Source organism: Aythya ferina (assembly GCF_964211825.1).
Source record: "Aythya ferina genome assembly, chromosome: 1".
Taxonomy (NCBI): Eukaryota; Metazoa; Chordata; class Aves; order Anseriformes; family Anatidae; genus Aythya; species Aythya ferina.
Genome location: NC_140296.1, coordinates 149,511,646 through 149,528,259, shown reverse-complemented (window position 1 = coordinate 149,528,259; position 16,614 = coordinate 149,511,646). Strand labels below are relative to the sequence as shown.

The following is a 16,614-nucleotide window of genomic DNA, read 5'->3' as shown; positions in this document are numbered from 1 at the left end:
TGGGAGGGACAGAACAGGGAGAAAAAGGCAGAAGCATAACAGAAGTATTAGGGAAATATTCACAAATGCCCTGAAGCTACTTTGACAGATACAAAAAATCTGATAAAGCATGGACTTCTCTTCCTCAGTGAATTTCAAGTAATGTTTTCGAACTCTTTGAAAAATAAGACTTTAACACAGGCTGACAAAATTGGCTCGGAAGAGGTCATGGATTCTTAAGGCTAATGCCTGGCTTCAGATTCTGTACATGCACACAAAAAAACTCTGACCTCTTCCCACCATTCTGAAACTCTCCGAAACAACATTATTATTACAAAGCCATATCTATTTTTGTTTTCTCATTATATAAATATAATTGACTGTTTGTCATACTTGATATTTTTGGTCTTAGCTAGTGATTTCTATTAGTGCTCAGTGTCTTTATTCAGGCAGGAAAAGTAGACTGAACGTGAGAACCCTGTTTTTACTCAAGGGACTGGAACAAGGAGTCCAGCTTCAGGACTGATCGAGTGGAGTCACGCCGAGGCAGGCTTGGCACATTGGGTTAAAGGTCCTATCACAAGCTTCAGAAGCAATACCAATCAATGTCAGACCCACAGAAATACCTTGGCCAAAATTGCAGGGTTCAATGATCATTTCTCATACATAATTAAAGCAAACAGTCATCCAGCTGATCTGTAAAGCTTTTCTAAGGCCATCTACTTGCATATACTCTTTTAATCAACAAGAAAAGCTGTATTAGCAGTCACCTTTCTTGCCATACAGCATGGTCGCTATTGTTTAAGAATAACAGAAGTGGAAAAATCCACCAGGATTTAGGTGCAAAGGGCAGGCACTTAGCATAACGGCAAACACAGGTCAGTGCTAATGTTTGTAATTCTTTTATAACTCAGACACCATCATTTTTGTTCTAGTATTTTTCTTCTTTTAAAGGAGAGCAGCAAGAAGAGTTAGCCAAAGACTGGCATTTTTTCTTAGAAGATAACTTCCCATCATTTCAAAACCAAAATTTTTTTTTTTTTTTTTTTTTTTTTTGTTGGCCTCTTCTCACAGATAACGAACGATAAGACTAGAGGGAATGGCCTCAAGTTGCAACAGGGGAGGTTCAGGCTGGAAATGAGGAGACATTTCTTCTCAGAAAGAGCAGTCGGGCACTGGGACGGGTTGCCAACAGAGGTGGTGGTGTCACTGTCCCTGGGGGTGTTCAAGGAAATGTTGGACGTGGTCACTGGGGACATGGTTTAGTGGGTGACATTGGTGGTAGGGGGATGGTTGGACCAGATGATCTCAAAGGTCTTTTTCACTTCTAATGATTCTGTGCTTCTACGATATGGCAGAGCTGGGATGAGCCTGCCTGGAGCGCTCTGTATTTCCCTAATTTTGCTTGCAGAGCAGCCTGTAGACAGGAGGAAAACAAACAAGCCCGGCTTAGCCAGCGGCTGCACCCTACCCAGAAGGTCACCCAGGACCTGGGGCGCTTCTCCGAGCCCCCTGGGCAGGCTACGCGGAGTGGGGACACCCATCGGGGCTGGAGGCCCTCGGACCCCACAGACCTAGGCTGAAGGATGCGCTTTTCCCCTCATTTCCATCACACTCCCCCCTACCAGGGAGCATCCCCAGCAGCTGAAGGGAGAGCCCTCAGCCCCACCGTGCAAGGGGACAAAGCCACGAGCAGGGGGCAGCGGGAGGACACTTCGGGAGGAGGAGGAGGAGGAGGAGGAGGAGGAGGAGAAGGGCCACCCTCCATTTGGGGCCGCCAGCCCCTACGGTGGGGATCCTCCAGCGAGCCCCGAGGAGTTAATGGCGGCCGGGAGCCGCCTCCTGCCCGCCCTACGCCGTGACTCGCTTCCTCCCACGGCCGGGAACTGGGAGGAGTGAGCGGCTCCGGGCTGCCGCCCCCACCCCGCTGCCCGCCGACAGCCGCGGCCGCCCCGGCGGGGAGGGACAGCACCGCCGCCACCGAGCCCCAGCTGCCCGCGGCCAGCCGCCGCCATGCCCGCCGTCGACAAGCTCCTCCTGGAGGAGGCTTTGCAGGACAGCCCGCAGGTAGCGCGGCCCGCCGGGGGGATGCCTGCCCCCGGGATGGTGTCCCCGGGGAGGTGACACCGCTGGCGAGCGGAGCGGGTCGGGGGCTCCAGCCCGTCGGGGGGATGCTCGGCGGGAGGCGGGGGAGCGGGTTGCTGGCATCCCGGTGGCGTCGGGTGATGGCTTTGGGGTCCTGATGGTCGCCTGTCAGGGGAATATAGGTTATGGTTGTGACTGGGGAATCTGGGGAAGGGGCAGGGTGTGAGGAGGTCGGGGCACAGTGCCTTTTCTCCTCGCCCCCCGCAGGTTAAACCCTCCTGTGGCTCTTTCCTCGTGCTGTCCCATCCCGGGGTGCTTTGGCTTTAGGGTGTGCCCTGCAGTGTTGAGCTCTGTTTGGGGAGGAGAGGTGGCATGGCTTGTCACCTTGGCTCCCTTCATGAGAGGAAAGCGAGCTGCGGCGCTGTGCGTCACCTGGCCCCAGCACGAGCAGCAGAAGTAGGCTGGATGGATCTCGTTGCCAACGTGCCCGCGCTCCTTGCGAGGTGTCCCAAGGGGTGTAGCTCAGATACAGGAGCTCCCCGTGGGACAGGTGAGGTTTGGTGAGGTGAATCTCACGGAAGGTGACCTCGTTTTGAAGGAGTCTCAGAAAGGAGGACAGTGGTTATTGCTTTTTCCTCCCCAGCACTCGCAGGCAAGGGAGGAAGGACATTTTTCCTCTCACCCCCATGCTCTGTCAAACCCAGTGTAGCACCTGTGCTGGGAGCCCCTCTCGGCTGCAGAAGGGACCCCTGAGCAATATGGGCACCCCACAGCAGAGAACATGCCTTGTGGAGATGGTTATAGGCATTTCGGAGGGGCATGTGGTCTTCAGATATGGGAAGGGAGGGTGGAGGGAAGGAAGAGGGGAAGTTCGTGTGGAAGAGAGACGCGAGGGGAAAGGGAGAGTGGAAATCCCACAGAGGGGTGGGGAAAGTGCACTTGGGGTCAAAACGTGGTGCAGGCAGAGATCAAGTAGTTGGTGAAGCAGGGAAGGAGGAAAGAAAGGCGGGGTGGATCTGCGTGGATCCTGTTCCTGGTGCCCTGTGTTGTAACCCGGACTCATCTGCTGGTAGACCAGGAGGACAAATGTGTAGGAGCAGATTGCTAAAAGGTGTTGTGGAGTCTGTCATGAGACATTTTGAAGGAAAGGTTGGACGTGCACCTGTCAGGAATTCATGAATCTTGGGGCTCACCTCTTGGGAATCTTGGGATCACCTCTTCTTAGCTTGTTTTTCTGTGATTCCATGAAATCCCATCCCAATAAGAATGATTTTCATCGAATATTTGATGAGACCTGTGGAATCTCAAGGTTTGGAGATTTTTAAAACTCAACATGAAAAAGTCTCTGATGCAGTGTCAGACTGAGACCTCCTTTGGGCTGGGGTTTGGACCAGATGACCTCCAGAGTTTCTTTCTGACCTGAATTGTACTATGTTCCACAGTTTAACGAAGTCCGCTAGATTTATTACAAGCAGTTATTAACGTTTTTAGTAGGTACGTCCCCAGAGCATTCTGGAGCTAAAGAACTTGATATGCAGGATACGTGAACTCATTTTCCTCTTCAATCAACACTTCCTTCAATGATTAAAAAAGTAATGCTGACTGAAAGCAGCTGAACAAAGCGCTGAATTGTATTTGGAGGTCCTCATCTTTTTTTTTTCTGACCTGAAGGCTGTTAACATCTTCTTTCCAATTACTGGAAACAGTGGGCTGAACATAAACCTGGGTGTTTTCAGGATGTTTTGGCTTGATTTGGTCATTGCTTTCTGTTCAAGTTATGCAACTTTGGAGGGATGGGCATTGTTTAATTTTATAGAATGACCCAGTGTTGCTAAAATCTATTTTTTACATGCAGGGAAATAGATCTATTTTTTTTGTCCCTGGTCTTTTGCATTTTTATTACTTTTTTTTCTTGAGGAGGCCTTTACATTCACAGCCCTATGGGTTGCCTCTGCGATCTGGGTACTGCAAAATCAAAGCAAAAAGACAGTTTGTGTCCCACAGAGCTTGCAGGGTAGCAGCTTATGTGATCACTACTTCCTTTTGCGTAAAGTGACCTGATTCTCTTCTGCCCTGTGCAGTCTCTGGCAGCAATGCAGAGGGACAGTAAAATGAGGGCATAACCTCACTTTGTAGAAAGTATATGGAGTATTTAAATCATGTGCAGAACAGAAGAGGATTAGGCCATTGCTATTTCTTCAGTAGTTTTCTGAAACTTGATTTATCTCTCCCTGACAATACAGTATTTTGTCTTGATTCATCTCCAAGCACTGACCAAAAAAGGCCTTAAGAAATGGCTTAACTTTGAAGTAAGTGCTTGGCCAGGGCATAGGAGAGAAATTGACGTAAGCGGCCATGCTAAAACCAAGGGAAATACTTACATGAAGTAAGATTTTTATTTTTTTCCTGTGTTGCCAGCAGCTAAGATGATGGTGCTATTAACAAAGCCTTCAAAAACATTAGCTTAATACTTGGATTCCTGGTTTATTTCACCACCAATATCTGCTATTCCAGAAGTTGTCAAAACAGAAACAACAAAAGTTGCATACATTGCTATTTTGTTGCAGTAGTTTAAAACAGTGTTCTTAAACCTGAAAGTTTCCAAGCATAACTTCAAAAACGCTTAATCATGTATTGTTTTTCTTATTTTTGAACAAAGTGCTAGTAACTGAGGCCAAGACCTTCAGAAATGCTTTCCCAGAACTGCTGTATCTCAACACATATTTCAACATTCTGAAAAACTGAATGTGCAAAAATTCAGTAAGATTTAGGAATCTGAATGAATTCAGATTTGAAAACCTGAAAACTAGGAGGCAGAAACGTGGTGTGTACCTTCATTCAGGCAACTACTTTTTTTTTTTTTCAGTTTTAGCTTGAGATTGATATTGATTAGTACTGTGTCAAGCTTTATAATTTTTACCTTCCCTAGATTTACTTTTTTTAACCATCTTCACGCCCTGTGGAATTTGTCTGCTTTTACAACACACAGCAGGAAGATAAGTACTGTATAGATAGGAGATAGTTTGACGACTTTAGTTTTGCTTTTTTTAATTAATTCATCATTGAAGATTGAATATTTTCAACCAGATATTTTTGAAAAACAGTATGTTTTCAATTACTGAAATAATAGTTTAGTACTGAAAGTTCTCAAAATCATGCCACAGTCCCTGTAGAGAGGTTCTGCACAAAGGTCCTTTATACATTTGTGTTCTTGGCATCAATTTCATTGATTAGTCCCTTTCTCCATGCTTTGGTTTTTGTTTTCTTTATTTCAAAACTGTATTTTGTATTCTGTATCTCCTTCGATGCGAAGATCTCCAACTAGTTTCCCAAAAGCGCTAACTGCCAGTGTCTCTAAGGTAGGAGGTGTTGTAGCAGCTTAGCGTGTCAGCAGACTGAAGTGCTGAGAGCTTTTTTGTTGCTTGAAGTATGAAGTACTCCCGTGCAATGTCTAGAGCAGAGCCCCAGGACTGTCTCCCATGTCATGTACTTTAACCTCTGGGCTAACAGTAATTTCTGGCTTAGATACTCCTCAGCAGAGATGAAATGATAGTGTAGCTTAGTCCAGGGTTCTTGAAGGATGCTGACTTCAAGTTTTTCAGGACAAACAAAATCTTGGCAGAGATTTGCAAAGAAGAACAAATGCCTTGGGGAAGTACATGTTAAAATACTGGAGTTACTTAAAACTTTCTTAAGACTCTAAAGTAAATTTTCCAGATATGAACCTGGGTATTTCAGCTGTATTAGAGGTTCCTGTAATAGGAGGAGAGATAAAGCACTTGCTCTGTTACATGATTATTAGAGTACTGCAGTTTATTATGGGTGCCCCTCAGATAAGCAGATGAAACTAATTAATGTCATATAAATTAGCTGTACCAGACGGAAAGACACTGCCACTTAGCATCAAACGGATTGGATTTACCAAAGTTAAGACTAAGGACGGATCATGACTTTGTTAAAGGGACACTGACAAATTTAGTGACAGCCTTTCCTCTTTCGATACTGTGTTGATCTAACAAAATCTGGAGCCCGCATTATCCTCAGATCCTTTTCTTTCCCTTCTCAGAAGCTGTGTCAGCAACACAATTCCTTGTTACTGGTGATTCCACCAAAACAAACCAAGGGAATTCATGTCTGTAGGATAAAGCCAGTCATTATGCTCTTCTTTTCTCCCGTTTGCTGACAAGGATGAGCTAGCAGAATGGAGAAAGTACGGGGTATCTCTGAGCGGGTGTGTGCTTGTGTGCCTGCTGTTGTAGATGAACACTGGGTTGTTTGGCGCGGCTACGTCAGCAGGGCTTGGCAGCAGCCCTTCAAGAGTTGCTCAAGACAGTTGAGAGTGAATAATGCTCTGTAAATTACCTAATGGAAAGGGGTGCCCTTAGTGCAGCCTGACATTAGAGAAGTAAAGTGAGCAAGCACGGGTGTTTGACCCAGAGTCCTTAACGTGGTTAGGATTACTGTAGTCAGCAGGCAGATATTCAGGATTTTTTACATTCCTGATTGTGTTGGAAGGAATGTTTATTAGTTAGAGGAAGAGGCTGGGAGTTAGGAGTTGGCCATAGCACTTTTCTCACTTCGTTTCCTAATGCCTCAGTTTACCTATCCCTACTTGGAGGGCTAATGTCTGTGTGTGTTGAGATTGTGAATAAAGAAAACCATACAAAGTGGAAGATTTATTGTTTCTGATTGATTTGTATTTTTGCTACCAATTATTTGCAGAGTCTTTTATGTTTTGTTTTGTTTTTTTAATATTTTCACTTGTAACTAAAGCTGTTTGCTTTTTCTTTTGTTGAAGACTCGGTCTTTGCTCAGTGTGTTTGAAGAAGATGCGGGAACCCTTACTGAATATACAAACCAGTTGCTTCAGGCAATGCAGCGAGTCTATGGTGCTCAGGTAATTTTTCATTTGTGTTTCTTTTGTTCCATGTGCAGTAGAAGATAAGTTGCTATTATGATGCTGTTACTTACGGGAAGGGTGCCAAGTACCTGCAGCTCTTGCGGCTTGAGAAGAGTTGTGGGTGTTCTCTGTCTGATGTCCCTTCCCACCTTAATGTTCTGAAAAGTCATACATATGAAAAAAAAGCTTACAAAAAAAAATCTTCACAAAAGAAATATGTCCTTACTTTATGGAATATTGGAAGGCCAACCTTTATAAAATTGCTTGCTTGCGCATAGGTGCAATGTAAAGTCAGGTATCACTTTAGCCACCTAACTTTGATGCTGTGACTCACCATCTTGAAGAAACTGTCCGTGCCCATTGATTACAGAGGGAACGTACACTTTGAGTCATGCTGAACCTAAGTACCTAAGTAATCAGTGTGAAAAAGATGGGAGTAGGAACAGAAAAAGACAACACTTTCCTAAAGCACCTACATGACCTAGATGACTAAATCCCTTTGAAAGTAAAAGTTTTAAGTCATATCCAGTGCTTTCAAAAATATTATAAATCTGGGTGATTTTCGGTGGAGCTAGGGATTCCCATGTGTAAGGCCAGATATTTTAAAGTACCGTATCTAGGTCTTTAAAGGCATACACGGTATCGTGTGGCACTTGTAAAGGCATTTATGTAAGTTAGGTGTGCGACTTCCTAAGCAGCAACGGTTTTCCTATTCTTAAATCAGTACATCAGAGAAAATGGAAAGATGAGAGGAACAAGAGTGCCTGGAACTTACTGGGAGACTGAGTGCCTGATCTCATCTGGCGTTATCAGTAATCAGCTGTATAGCTAGTGCAAGTATAGGCCCATTTGGTGGGATTGCTCTTTGGGCTGACTGGTGCTGTGTGACTGGGAAGAAAAAGCAGTCTGCTGAGGGTCTAAATACTTACACCGGGAAGATCCAACTTTGAAGATCTGGTCTTAATGTCCTGGATCCTGTGCAAATGCAGAGCAATCAGAGACTGGCAGCACAGCTCAGATACTCAGAAAACAATACAGGGGCTGGAGAGGTGGCATGAAATCAGCTCTCAAAGTTTGTGATGGGTGTTTTGTTAGGGTTATTGAGCTTTAAGAGAGTGATGGGTGGAAACGTGAGGCCAGAGAGCAGGTAGGATTGAAACAGGTGGAAGAAGGAAATGAGAGGGTCAATATGGTTTGGTTATTAAGAGTTCAGCTTGTGGACTGTGTGTCCCTTTCCCCTGCTGATGCCTTTTTCAGATGCAGTTTTGGGAAGCAGTGCCGTTACTGTGATTCATGAAAAAATGCTTTGTCTGCTTTTGTTTGCCTCTTCCTTTCCATCTCAGTTTTTAGCCATCTCTATTTCTGTTGCCCTGCTGTTATGCTGTTTCCTCTTTCTTCTCACTATATCAGCGCATTTACCCATCTGTACTTTTCAGTATTACTGAGTCTTTTGCATTTTTGTAGCACTTCGTGGCCACTTTCTTCCTGCTCAGTTCCTGCTTTAGTTTGATATAAATATTCAATCACTTGTGAATATTAGATGCGTGCCTTGAAATATCAGACATTTGTTGCCATTTTGAGATGGGGAGCACATAGCATTTATTTTTTTTTTTTTAAGTCTTTCTAAGGATGCGCTTAACAATGACTTAGGAAAATCCGGGTTTAGTGGCCAGGGTTGGAGACTTTACCAAGGATGTTGGCTTAGTGTTTAGTTTCAGTACTGTTGCTACTTTTGCCATTTAATTTCTTGGGAATTGTGTGTTGTGACTTTGTTTTGGGTTTGTGCTCCTGGGACCCAGAACTATAGTAGCAAAAAATGACACTGCGTTAACAAGCAGCAATAGATCATCTGAATTATGGAAGTGGAAAAGGAAGCTGAAACCTTTTTTCCCTATATGTGCTTTAAAAAGTCTTGATATTCTTGCATGAGATTTAAAAGAATACAGTAAAATTGGGGCAAAATTCTGATTTTTAAATAAAAATTAATGGGAATAATGAATTCAGCCATATACCGTGGTGGTTAACTCTACATTGTCAGTGCTGTGTAGGATAACAGTGATTTCTAACTGACTTTACTGAGCTTTGTGAACATCAATGTATCCTTTTAAGGAGCTGCTTCTGAATGTTTTGAAGGAATGCACTGTTTCAGATTAAATTCACCTTCAGTTTTTGAGATGCACACTACTTGCTACAAAACTTTTGATTGCACTTGCTCTAGAAAGAGAATTGCAATATTGAACTGCATCACTGAAACTTGAGTGGAGGGTTAAGAAAATAAACTTTTGCTGATGTTTGCATTAGGAGACCCACTGTCTGGGCCTCGTTATCTGCACACTAGGAGGTGTTCCCAGCACCTTTTTCATTTTGAAAGGAAATGAGATTAAGTAGTGGGAATGTAAAAGTTGAGAGTAATGAGAAGGCAGATCCTGAATTTCCTTTTTCATCTTCCCAACTGCTTTGTCTTTGCAAAGTCACTGTCATCCCCTGCACTTATTTCCTTATCTGTATAATAGGAATTACAGTGACTGACCTACTTTGAAGCAGTGATAAAAGTTCGGATTGCACAGCCATAAAAATGGCTGGAATCACAGTCATGGCAGTTGGGCAGGACAGAAATGGGCTGTACTGGTCTACAGTACTGAAAAATTGGGGCTTATGCCCCCTGAGAACAGTTCCTACAGTCCTGAAAATGTAAATTATTTTTTTTCTTTCTAACTGTGTTCTGAGCTTTAAGGTCTCCCAGGTTTGTCTCGATATTTTCAAGACGTCCTGGAGAAGTTTACTAGAATTTTGGTGTTTCTTTGTGATGAAAACTTGGTTTTTCCTGTAATTCAAACCACTATAACTTGTGATCAAATAACAATAGTTGATGGTTCTTAATGAAGCAGTGCAGAGTCTCGGGGGACTTGCAATTAGTACCAACTGAAAGCTGTTAATTATCCATCTGGATATATGCTTATATTTGTCCCAGAACACTGCCTGGTGTGCAGAGCAGCAGTAAGTTTGTAAATTGACAGCTCAAGCTGCTCAAAATGCTTGGATCAGTGCCTTGGAAAGGAATGCAAGAAAGATAGAAGTATTTGCCCAGAGATTTTTTTTAAGCACTTGGAAAGTAGGATTTTTTTATTTGAAAATTCCTTTTTTTGTAAACTATTAACGCCTTCTCCTTCTCAACCTCCCCCCTTTTTTTTTTTCTTGAAATTAGAGGAATTTGGCTAGGTGCTGGGGCTCTTACATTTCAGAAAGTTAGGTATTCAAGCAGAACTTCGTTTAACATGCCTTTAGAGCCAGCTGCTCTTCCAGTGACAGCAGGGTGATTGCTGGGATGGGCACTTTTAGCGGGATGGGCTTCAGTAAAGGCAGGAGAGAGACCTTTGAAGTGCCTTAGAGCTGCTTTTGTCCCAGGGGCAGCAGCACCCTGTTGTGGGGTGGTGCTGGACGTGCTGCCGAGGCACGTGGGGCCAGGTGGTGCAGGAGAGCCCATACCCTTAAGCTGCAGCTGGGTGATGGGTTTAGCAGCTCTCCTTTGGGTGCAAGACCCTCGGGCTGTGGTGCTGCAAGGCAGGTGAGCGTGTGATGCTGTGGTTAGGGAGAAGGTCACAGGAGCCAAATGTGTGAGCTGTGCTCGAGGAGCAAGGCTCGGTAGCTCTGACAAGCCTGTGTGTGTAAATACAGAGAAACATTTTTATATTTCTTCTTCAAATAAACCACATCCGTGTGAGTACGTGTTGTGCTTCCTGCTCTAGTTCTGCTCTCCCATCTGTGCTGTAGCACCCTGAAGGAGTTCATCGCATGGATAGTCTTACAGAAGAAATATTTCTTACAGATTTTGTTCTTGTAGTTCTTCCTCTTTGCAAGCAAACCCTCGTGCTGCATCTGGCATTGCTGCTGCCTGATTTCTGTGAATGTTGTGTTAATTGTTCTGGACATTTTATTACCTGAGCAGTGTGTAATGCAGCAAGCAGGGACTCAATTTACTGGGTCGCATGCTGGAGCTCTTGCCACAGTGTTAGACCAAGCTGTGCCCAGTTCACATTCCTGGCTTCCCACTGCCACAGTAAATTATTTGCAGAGCTTTGCCATCATCTCTAGTTCTCCATCACACGACAGAAACAGCTTATGTGGGATCTTCACATAATGAAAAGGAATGCCATTTAAGAACTCAGGAGGCTGTTGTGTCTCTGCGGACTATTAGAAGGGCTAAACAGCTAAGCAAATTAGAGGAAAACAAGATGTATTATGTCTTTGGAGAGAAGTTTCATCTCGTTATTTCTGATAAATCTGCCTAGATATTGAAAACAGCGATGGCAGAAAGGGAATCAAAATAAACCCATGTTGCATTTGGCAATCTATCCAGCGAGAGAACAGCACGGGAATTGTGAAGAGTAATTCTGTTCGGCTTCAGTGTCTCTGTGAGCAGTCGTCTTGTGACTCCAGAGTCACATGGGTAAGGCAGCTTTATGGCCAGGCTCTTAAGGAAACTCTCAACAATTATGAAACAGCCTTGGTTTATATGCGCCGCACTACTGGGTATCAGGACGGCTTGTATCTGTCCAGGACTGTTAAGCAGTGCTTTATAAGAGTGTTATTTTCCTCCCCGAATTTGTTGCACCTCGTGTTTGCATTTTTCAACAGTGCTTCTTGTTTGATCTTACCATCTACAGACTTCTGCGAAACACTGTGTGTATTATTGTTTTGTATTCAGTGGAGGCTTGCAGCATGTACCTGTGCAGTTCTCGAGGTTTATTCACCATATGCTGCTAACAGGTAAAGGGCATTATCCCCTGGGAACTGCTGTGTTTACAAAGCCTTGGGAGGTGATGTTAATACCGCTGATGAAGAGGGAGCCACCGTGCTTGGAAGCAAGCCAGCGTTGCGCTAAGCAGGATCTGGAGACCTGAGAACTGCGAGGAAGCATAAATTTATAGAGGCCCTGCTGACAGGAGCTGTTTTGCAGGAAACTGAAGATTCTTCCCCTACTTCGCTAGATATCCTATGGTGGCTGCTTTTGCTGTTTTACAGCAGAGTTTTGACTGGTGCCTTTTCTTTTTTTTTCAAGCTGTTAGCTGATCCTTTGCTGAGCTTTCCGCGTTTGTGAGGACTGAATGCCATGCTGTGAATCAGCAGCAAGGCAAACTGTATTTTAGCCTGATCTTGTGAAGTGCTGGGCAGCCTGGGCACCCTGGTGAGGCTTAGCTTCTCTCAACATGGGGTTCAAGATTCCAAGCAATTTAATATGGAAACCTAAATGTGTGGGACTGTAACATTCACCGGACTGCTGGAAAATTATATTTTGTAGCAAGATAACATGCACATGCAGACAGAGATGCATAAAACAGCCATATCAAGACCTGGTTCTTTCTGTGCTGTGTCTGGTTTTGAAGGTCAGTGTGTTCCCTAGCTCAGAAAGGATGAGAAGGCTGCAACTGCCTTGTGGACCTCTTCTCTCAACCACCTGCCTGATTTTTCCTCATTCATCAGGCATTAAGCTTTCCCAAATGTAAGTCGGACTTTACTATGTGTCATTCTGCACATACAGACTGCCCGAATAAATGCATTTTCCAGTCTCTTGCTTGTTTACATGAAGAAGCATTTGGCAGTTCTGTGTGCTGGTTACTTGCAGAGTTTTAAAAATGCCAGCTTTAGCTGGAGTAGGAAAGTAGCTTTGCAGAAAGCTTCATTATATTGGGATTGGGAGTGGATGTGATGGAATAGCTCTCTCTGTCTTTAGAAGTTAATTTATAGCTCAACCTAATCCTTTACATGACCTCAAATCTGAAGTCTGTTAGAAGGTATTTCTACAGACAGTTGTCTGACCTTAATGTGTTGGCTCTCTGATTGTATTTTGGAAAATAGAAGAGATTCTAAAAAGTGATGGACTGCCTCACTGGTAAATGGCCAACACAGTGGAGATTTTGTTATGAACAGGTTACAGAAAAATCAGTCTCTCCTGATATGAACGGCTTGGTGAATACGGGTGATAACTGTGAAGGTGGAATCAGCCCAGAAAATCATGTGCTCTGGTGCTAGATCAGAAAACAAGAGTTGGACGTTTTGTTGCTGACTTGTTTGAAGGCAGGATGAGGTACTGAAGTAACCCAAGAATTTAACAGAATGGTTTTTTAATCCGTTGGGTTTTTATTTGTGGTGGATTAATGCTGGATTCAAGACACCACTCCCATTACCTTATTATGTGAACTGGTGTTAGTGAACTTTACAAAAATCTATTCCTAGGGATTGTCCTAGTTTACCAGCCGTGGTTTTTGTTTCTTTTAAATTAAAAAGCACAGGGTTTTATCTGTGATTGTAACTGTCTGCTGGATACATGCTTGTGTCTAGTCTTTTGGTCTGTTCTAGTGTACTTTTTGCATTAATGCTGCAATGATGATTTTATACAGCAGGGAAAACATCTAATGAAAATTAATGAATTTGTGAGGCCCAGAACTGGTTAATTTTGTCTTCATCTAGAATGTCTGGATTTCTGTTCAGGTTTCTCTTGGTTTTCTGCTTGAAACTATCATTTCATCAATAGCTTTCCCACTCCAGAAATGCTTGACGAATTCTGAAGTTTCGAGGTAATGTGTAAGAGATGCTGAATAGGCAGTTGGGACTGTGTAATAGCTTTTCTTTTGCTATGGTCTACTGAACTTCAGTCCCTTCAGGATAAAGGAAGTGAATGTTGCTGTATTGTATCGGAAAATATTTTGGAAATAGATTGAAACCCGATAAAATGATTTGCCTGGGTTCAGTGGATCTATCAGCTGAAGCAATCCAAGTAATTTCTAACTCTTGAGACTGGTAAGTCGTGGCAGTAGGGGTTAGAAAATTAAGGCTGGTTAGGAACAAATGGGAGGAGGATTAACCAAATTTTCCCAGATTAGTGTGTTTAGCAATGCAGTATTACCACGTTTAGCAATGCAGTATTACCACTGGGTCAGCAGAGCACTTTGCCTGCTTCCTGTGCCTTATGCAATATGATGGTGTTTAAATTCACCAGTTTAATTTGAATCATTTACAAGTGTTTGTTTGGTGTGTGTGCTGTGGTTGATATGAATCTAGTGGCAGAGAGAGTTACAAAGAGGCTGGGAGGGAGGAGGGAAGGGCCCAGGATTAACTCCTCCAGGTGGGCAGGGATTGAGTAACAAGCTTGCTCGTGGTGTTTTGACACACAGAACCAATCCAGTAAGAGGCATGAGTAATGTGTCCTGCTGGCATCAATGGCACATAAGTGGGATGTGGAGCTGCTGGCTTAAAGTCAGCCCAAAATTTTGAAGGAAATTTTATGTCAGGCTCTTCCCTCACTTTGGACCTGGGGTAGCGTGCCAGGAATGTCTTCCTGGGGTCTTTATGTGGCTGATGTCACCTGATTGTACGCTTGACATGATGTTAACTTATAGCCTCATGAGACACTCTGTGTGTGTGTGTATTCTCCCTCTTGTCCTGTCACATACTACAGACCTCTCCTGGGGAGTGGTGATTGCTGGAAGATGCTTCTTCCACACCTCTGTGCAATGCCCACTCTCAAACTGCCTCACGTCAATGAGTAAAGATGCTCCTTGTTGCTCTTTGGATATCACTGGGATGGGGAAGGAGGGTGAGGATCTGGTAATCTTAAAAATCAAACTGGTTGAAGCTTTGAGGATGGCTAGCGCAGAGGAATATAATACCTTTGAAGTCAGCCTAATATTCCAAAGGTGTTTTTAATGTTAGCAAGTTTGAGCCACCAACATGTATTTTGAAAATAGTACAGCAGGAATAAGTGAACTAATACAAAGAGGGGAAAAAGGCTTATTTTTAAATGCAGATTATTTCAAAAGATTCCTCTCATATTGATCCAGCTTAAAACTAACAGATAGCACCACAGCTTCTGTGTGAGGACTTACTCTTAAAGCTTTTACTCAGCTTTATCTTTGACATTGATGGAGAAGATCTCATGCCTGAGAACCTCTGCTGCTCTCTGTAGTCTTAAATCCACCTCTGGATTCCAGCCACAAGCACACGAACAAACACACCCTTCTACTGTCATCAGTCCACACGGAGCAAGTCTCATCCTTCCTGCCATCCACTCACTGCTTGCCAGCTCCCTCTTTGAAGGTTTCGGTCCCTCCAGTGTCCCTGCTGATAATTAAGGCTTATTCCATCCTTCCCTGAGCCCTTTACAAGGTTTGCTAACTCGGAAGGCACAGCCTCCTTTTTCATCCAGTGGCTTGGAAAGTACTTAAATGCCAAGTGTTTGTGCAAAGCCTTTTCACGTTGAAAACTTCACAATCCGTATAACCTGCAAATCTTAGGTGAATCCTGGATATTGCTACTTTATGAAATTGTAATGCTCGTTACTAATTGGTCTGAGGCAAGAAACAAGACTGTAATCCCCTGTTTTGAGCGTGGTGAGAATAGTCATGGGGTACACATGACCTGAACTTGGGCCCAGATCAACTCCAGTTCTGAGCCCTTGTTTGTGACTTGGAGGGCCTCTGCCCTCACACCTCCAGCCTCCTGTGCGTGTTACTGCCCAGGGGTTTTAAGATTGTCAGAATTAGTTCATCCTCGTCCTGCTGTGCGTTCACAGTGCAGTTATTCACATACAGCTGCTGTTACGTAGGCTGCTGTGGCCATGCCTCTTTTATTTTTTTTTATCCTTTCTGTGTTCTTGGGCTGAACGTTTGGGACAAGCCCTGCTGTCCGGATTAATGCTCCTTCCTGACGTGCCAAAGTGGTGCAGAAGCAGCAGGCTGTAATGCAGTATGTCAGAGGTGGCAGGAGGCCAAATTAAAGCTGTTTCTGGCCCAGATGGTTAACTTTGCCATGCTCTGCTTGCTCAGGACGGTGGGGGAGGGAACACAAACTCTGTCCCAGTTTTAATGGTTTTGTATACCAGCTATAAAAGCAGTTCAGAGATTGCCCTGAGTTTTACGAACTCTCCATGGCCTTAGCATATTTTATCCCCCCCCTCCAAATGTGTAATGTTTAAAATGAAATTACAAGCGATTAGTTTTGGATGTTACCAAGAGAGGGATGTGACAAAGTATGAGACAGATCTGAGGTCCCCTGTTCCTTTTCTTTTTTTTTCCCCCCCGGTTTTAAGTCATTGCTAACAAATGGGGCTAACAAACTTGCTAACAAATGTGATCACGTTTTAAAGAGGCACATCTGTGGGTTCTGTTTATTCTTGTGGATTTTGAAGAAAGATGATTAACAAATTAATGAATATGAAACATTCTTATGCTAGTATGACAGCTTACTTGTTTGAGATTGTCCTGATTCTGTCTTGGAAGAAAACAAAATGACAAATTTCACCTTTGTGCAAAGAGGTTAAGCTGAAATAAACTGCGTGTTGATTATGTGTGAAATGTACCTGTTATTACTGCTTCTCCGTGCAGGTATTTTGGGACTGTTTGTTTACACGCAACTGAATGTTTGTCTGAGTAGTTGCAGATTCAGTCAAGAGGCTGGTTATGAAATAGTAGTAACAGCAGAGCTAAAGATTTGTCATTATTTCTATTAATATGTAACTTTTGTTTGTAGAATGAAATGTGTCTTGCCACGCAACAGCTTTCGAAGCAGCTCCTCGCCTATGAAAAGCAGGTATGTTCAACATTGTGCCTCTGATTTACTCTTCAGCACTTGAAGAGAAGCCTGTTCAGAGAGTG

The 16,614-nt window shown here is 43.7% G+C and overlaps 1 protein-coding gene across 1 annotated transcript in view; it reads left to right on the top strand.

Moving 5' to 3' along the window:
* Nucleotides 1-1,890: 1,890 nt before the first annotated feature.
* Nucleotides 1,891-16,614, top strand: part of APPL2 (adaptor protein, phosphotyrosine interacting with PH domain and leucine zipper 2) — a 39,238-nt gene continuing 24,514 nt past the window's right edge. The window contains exons 1-3 of the mRNA XM_084533404.1: nt 1,891-2,046; nt 6,863-6,961; nt 16,490-16,549. Of these exons, the coding sequence (XP_084389530.1) occupies nt 1,993-2,046; nt 6,863-6,961; nt 16,490-16,549 (213 nt within the window). The 5' untranslated portion in view covers nt 1,891-1,992. The remainder of the gene's footprint in view (nt 2,047-6,862; nt 6,962-16,489; nt 16,550-16,614) is intronic.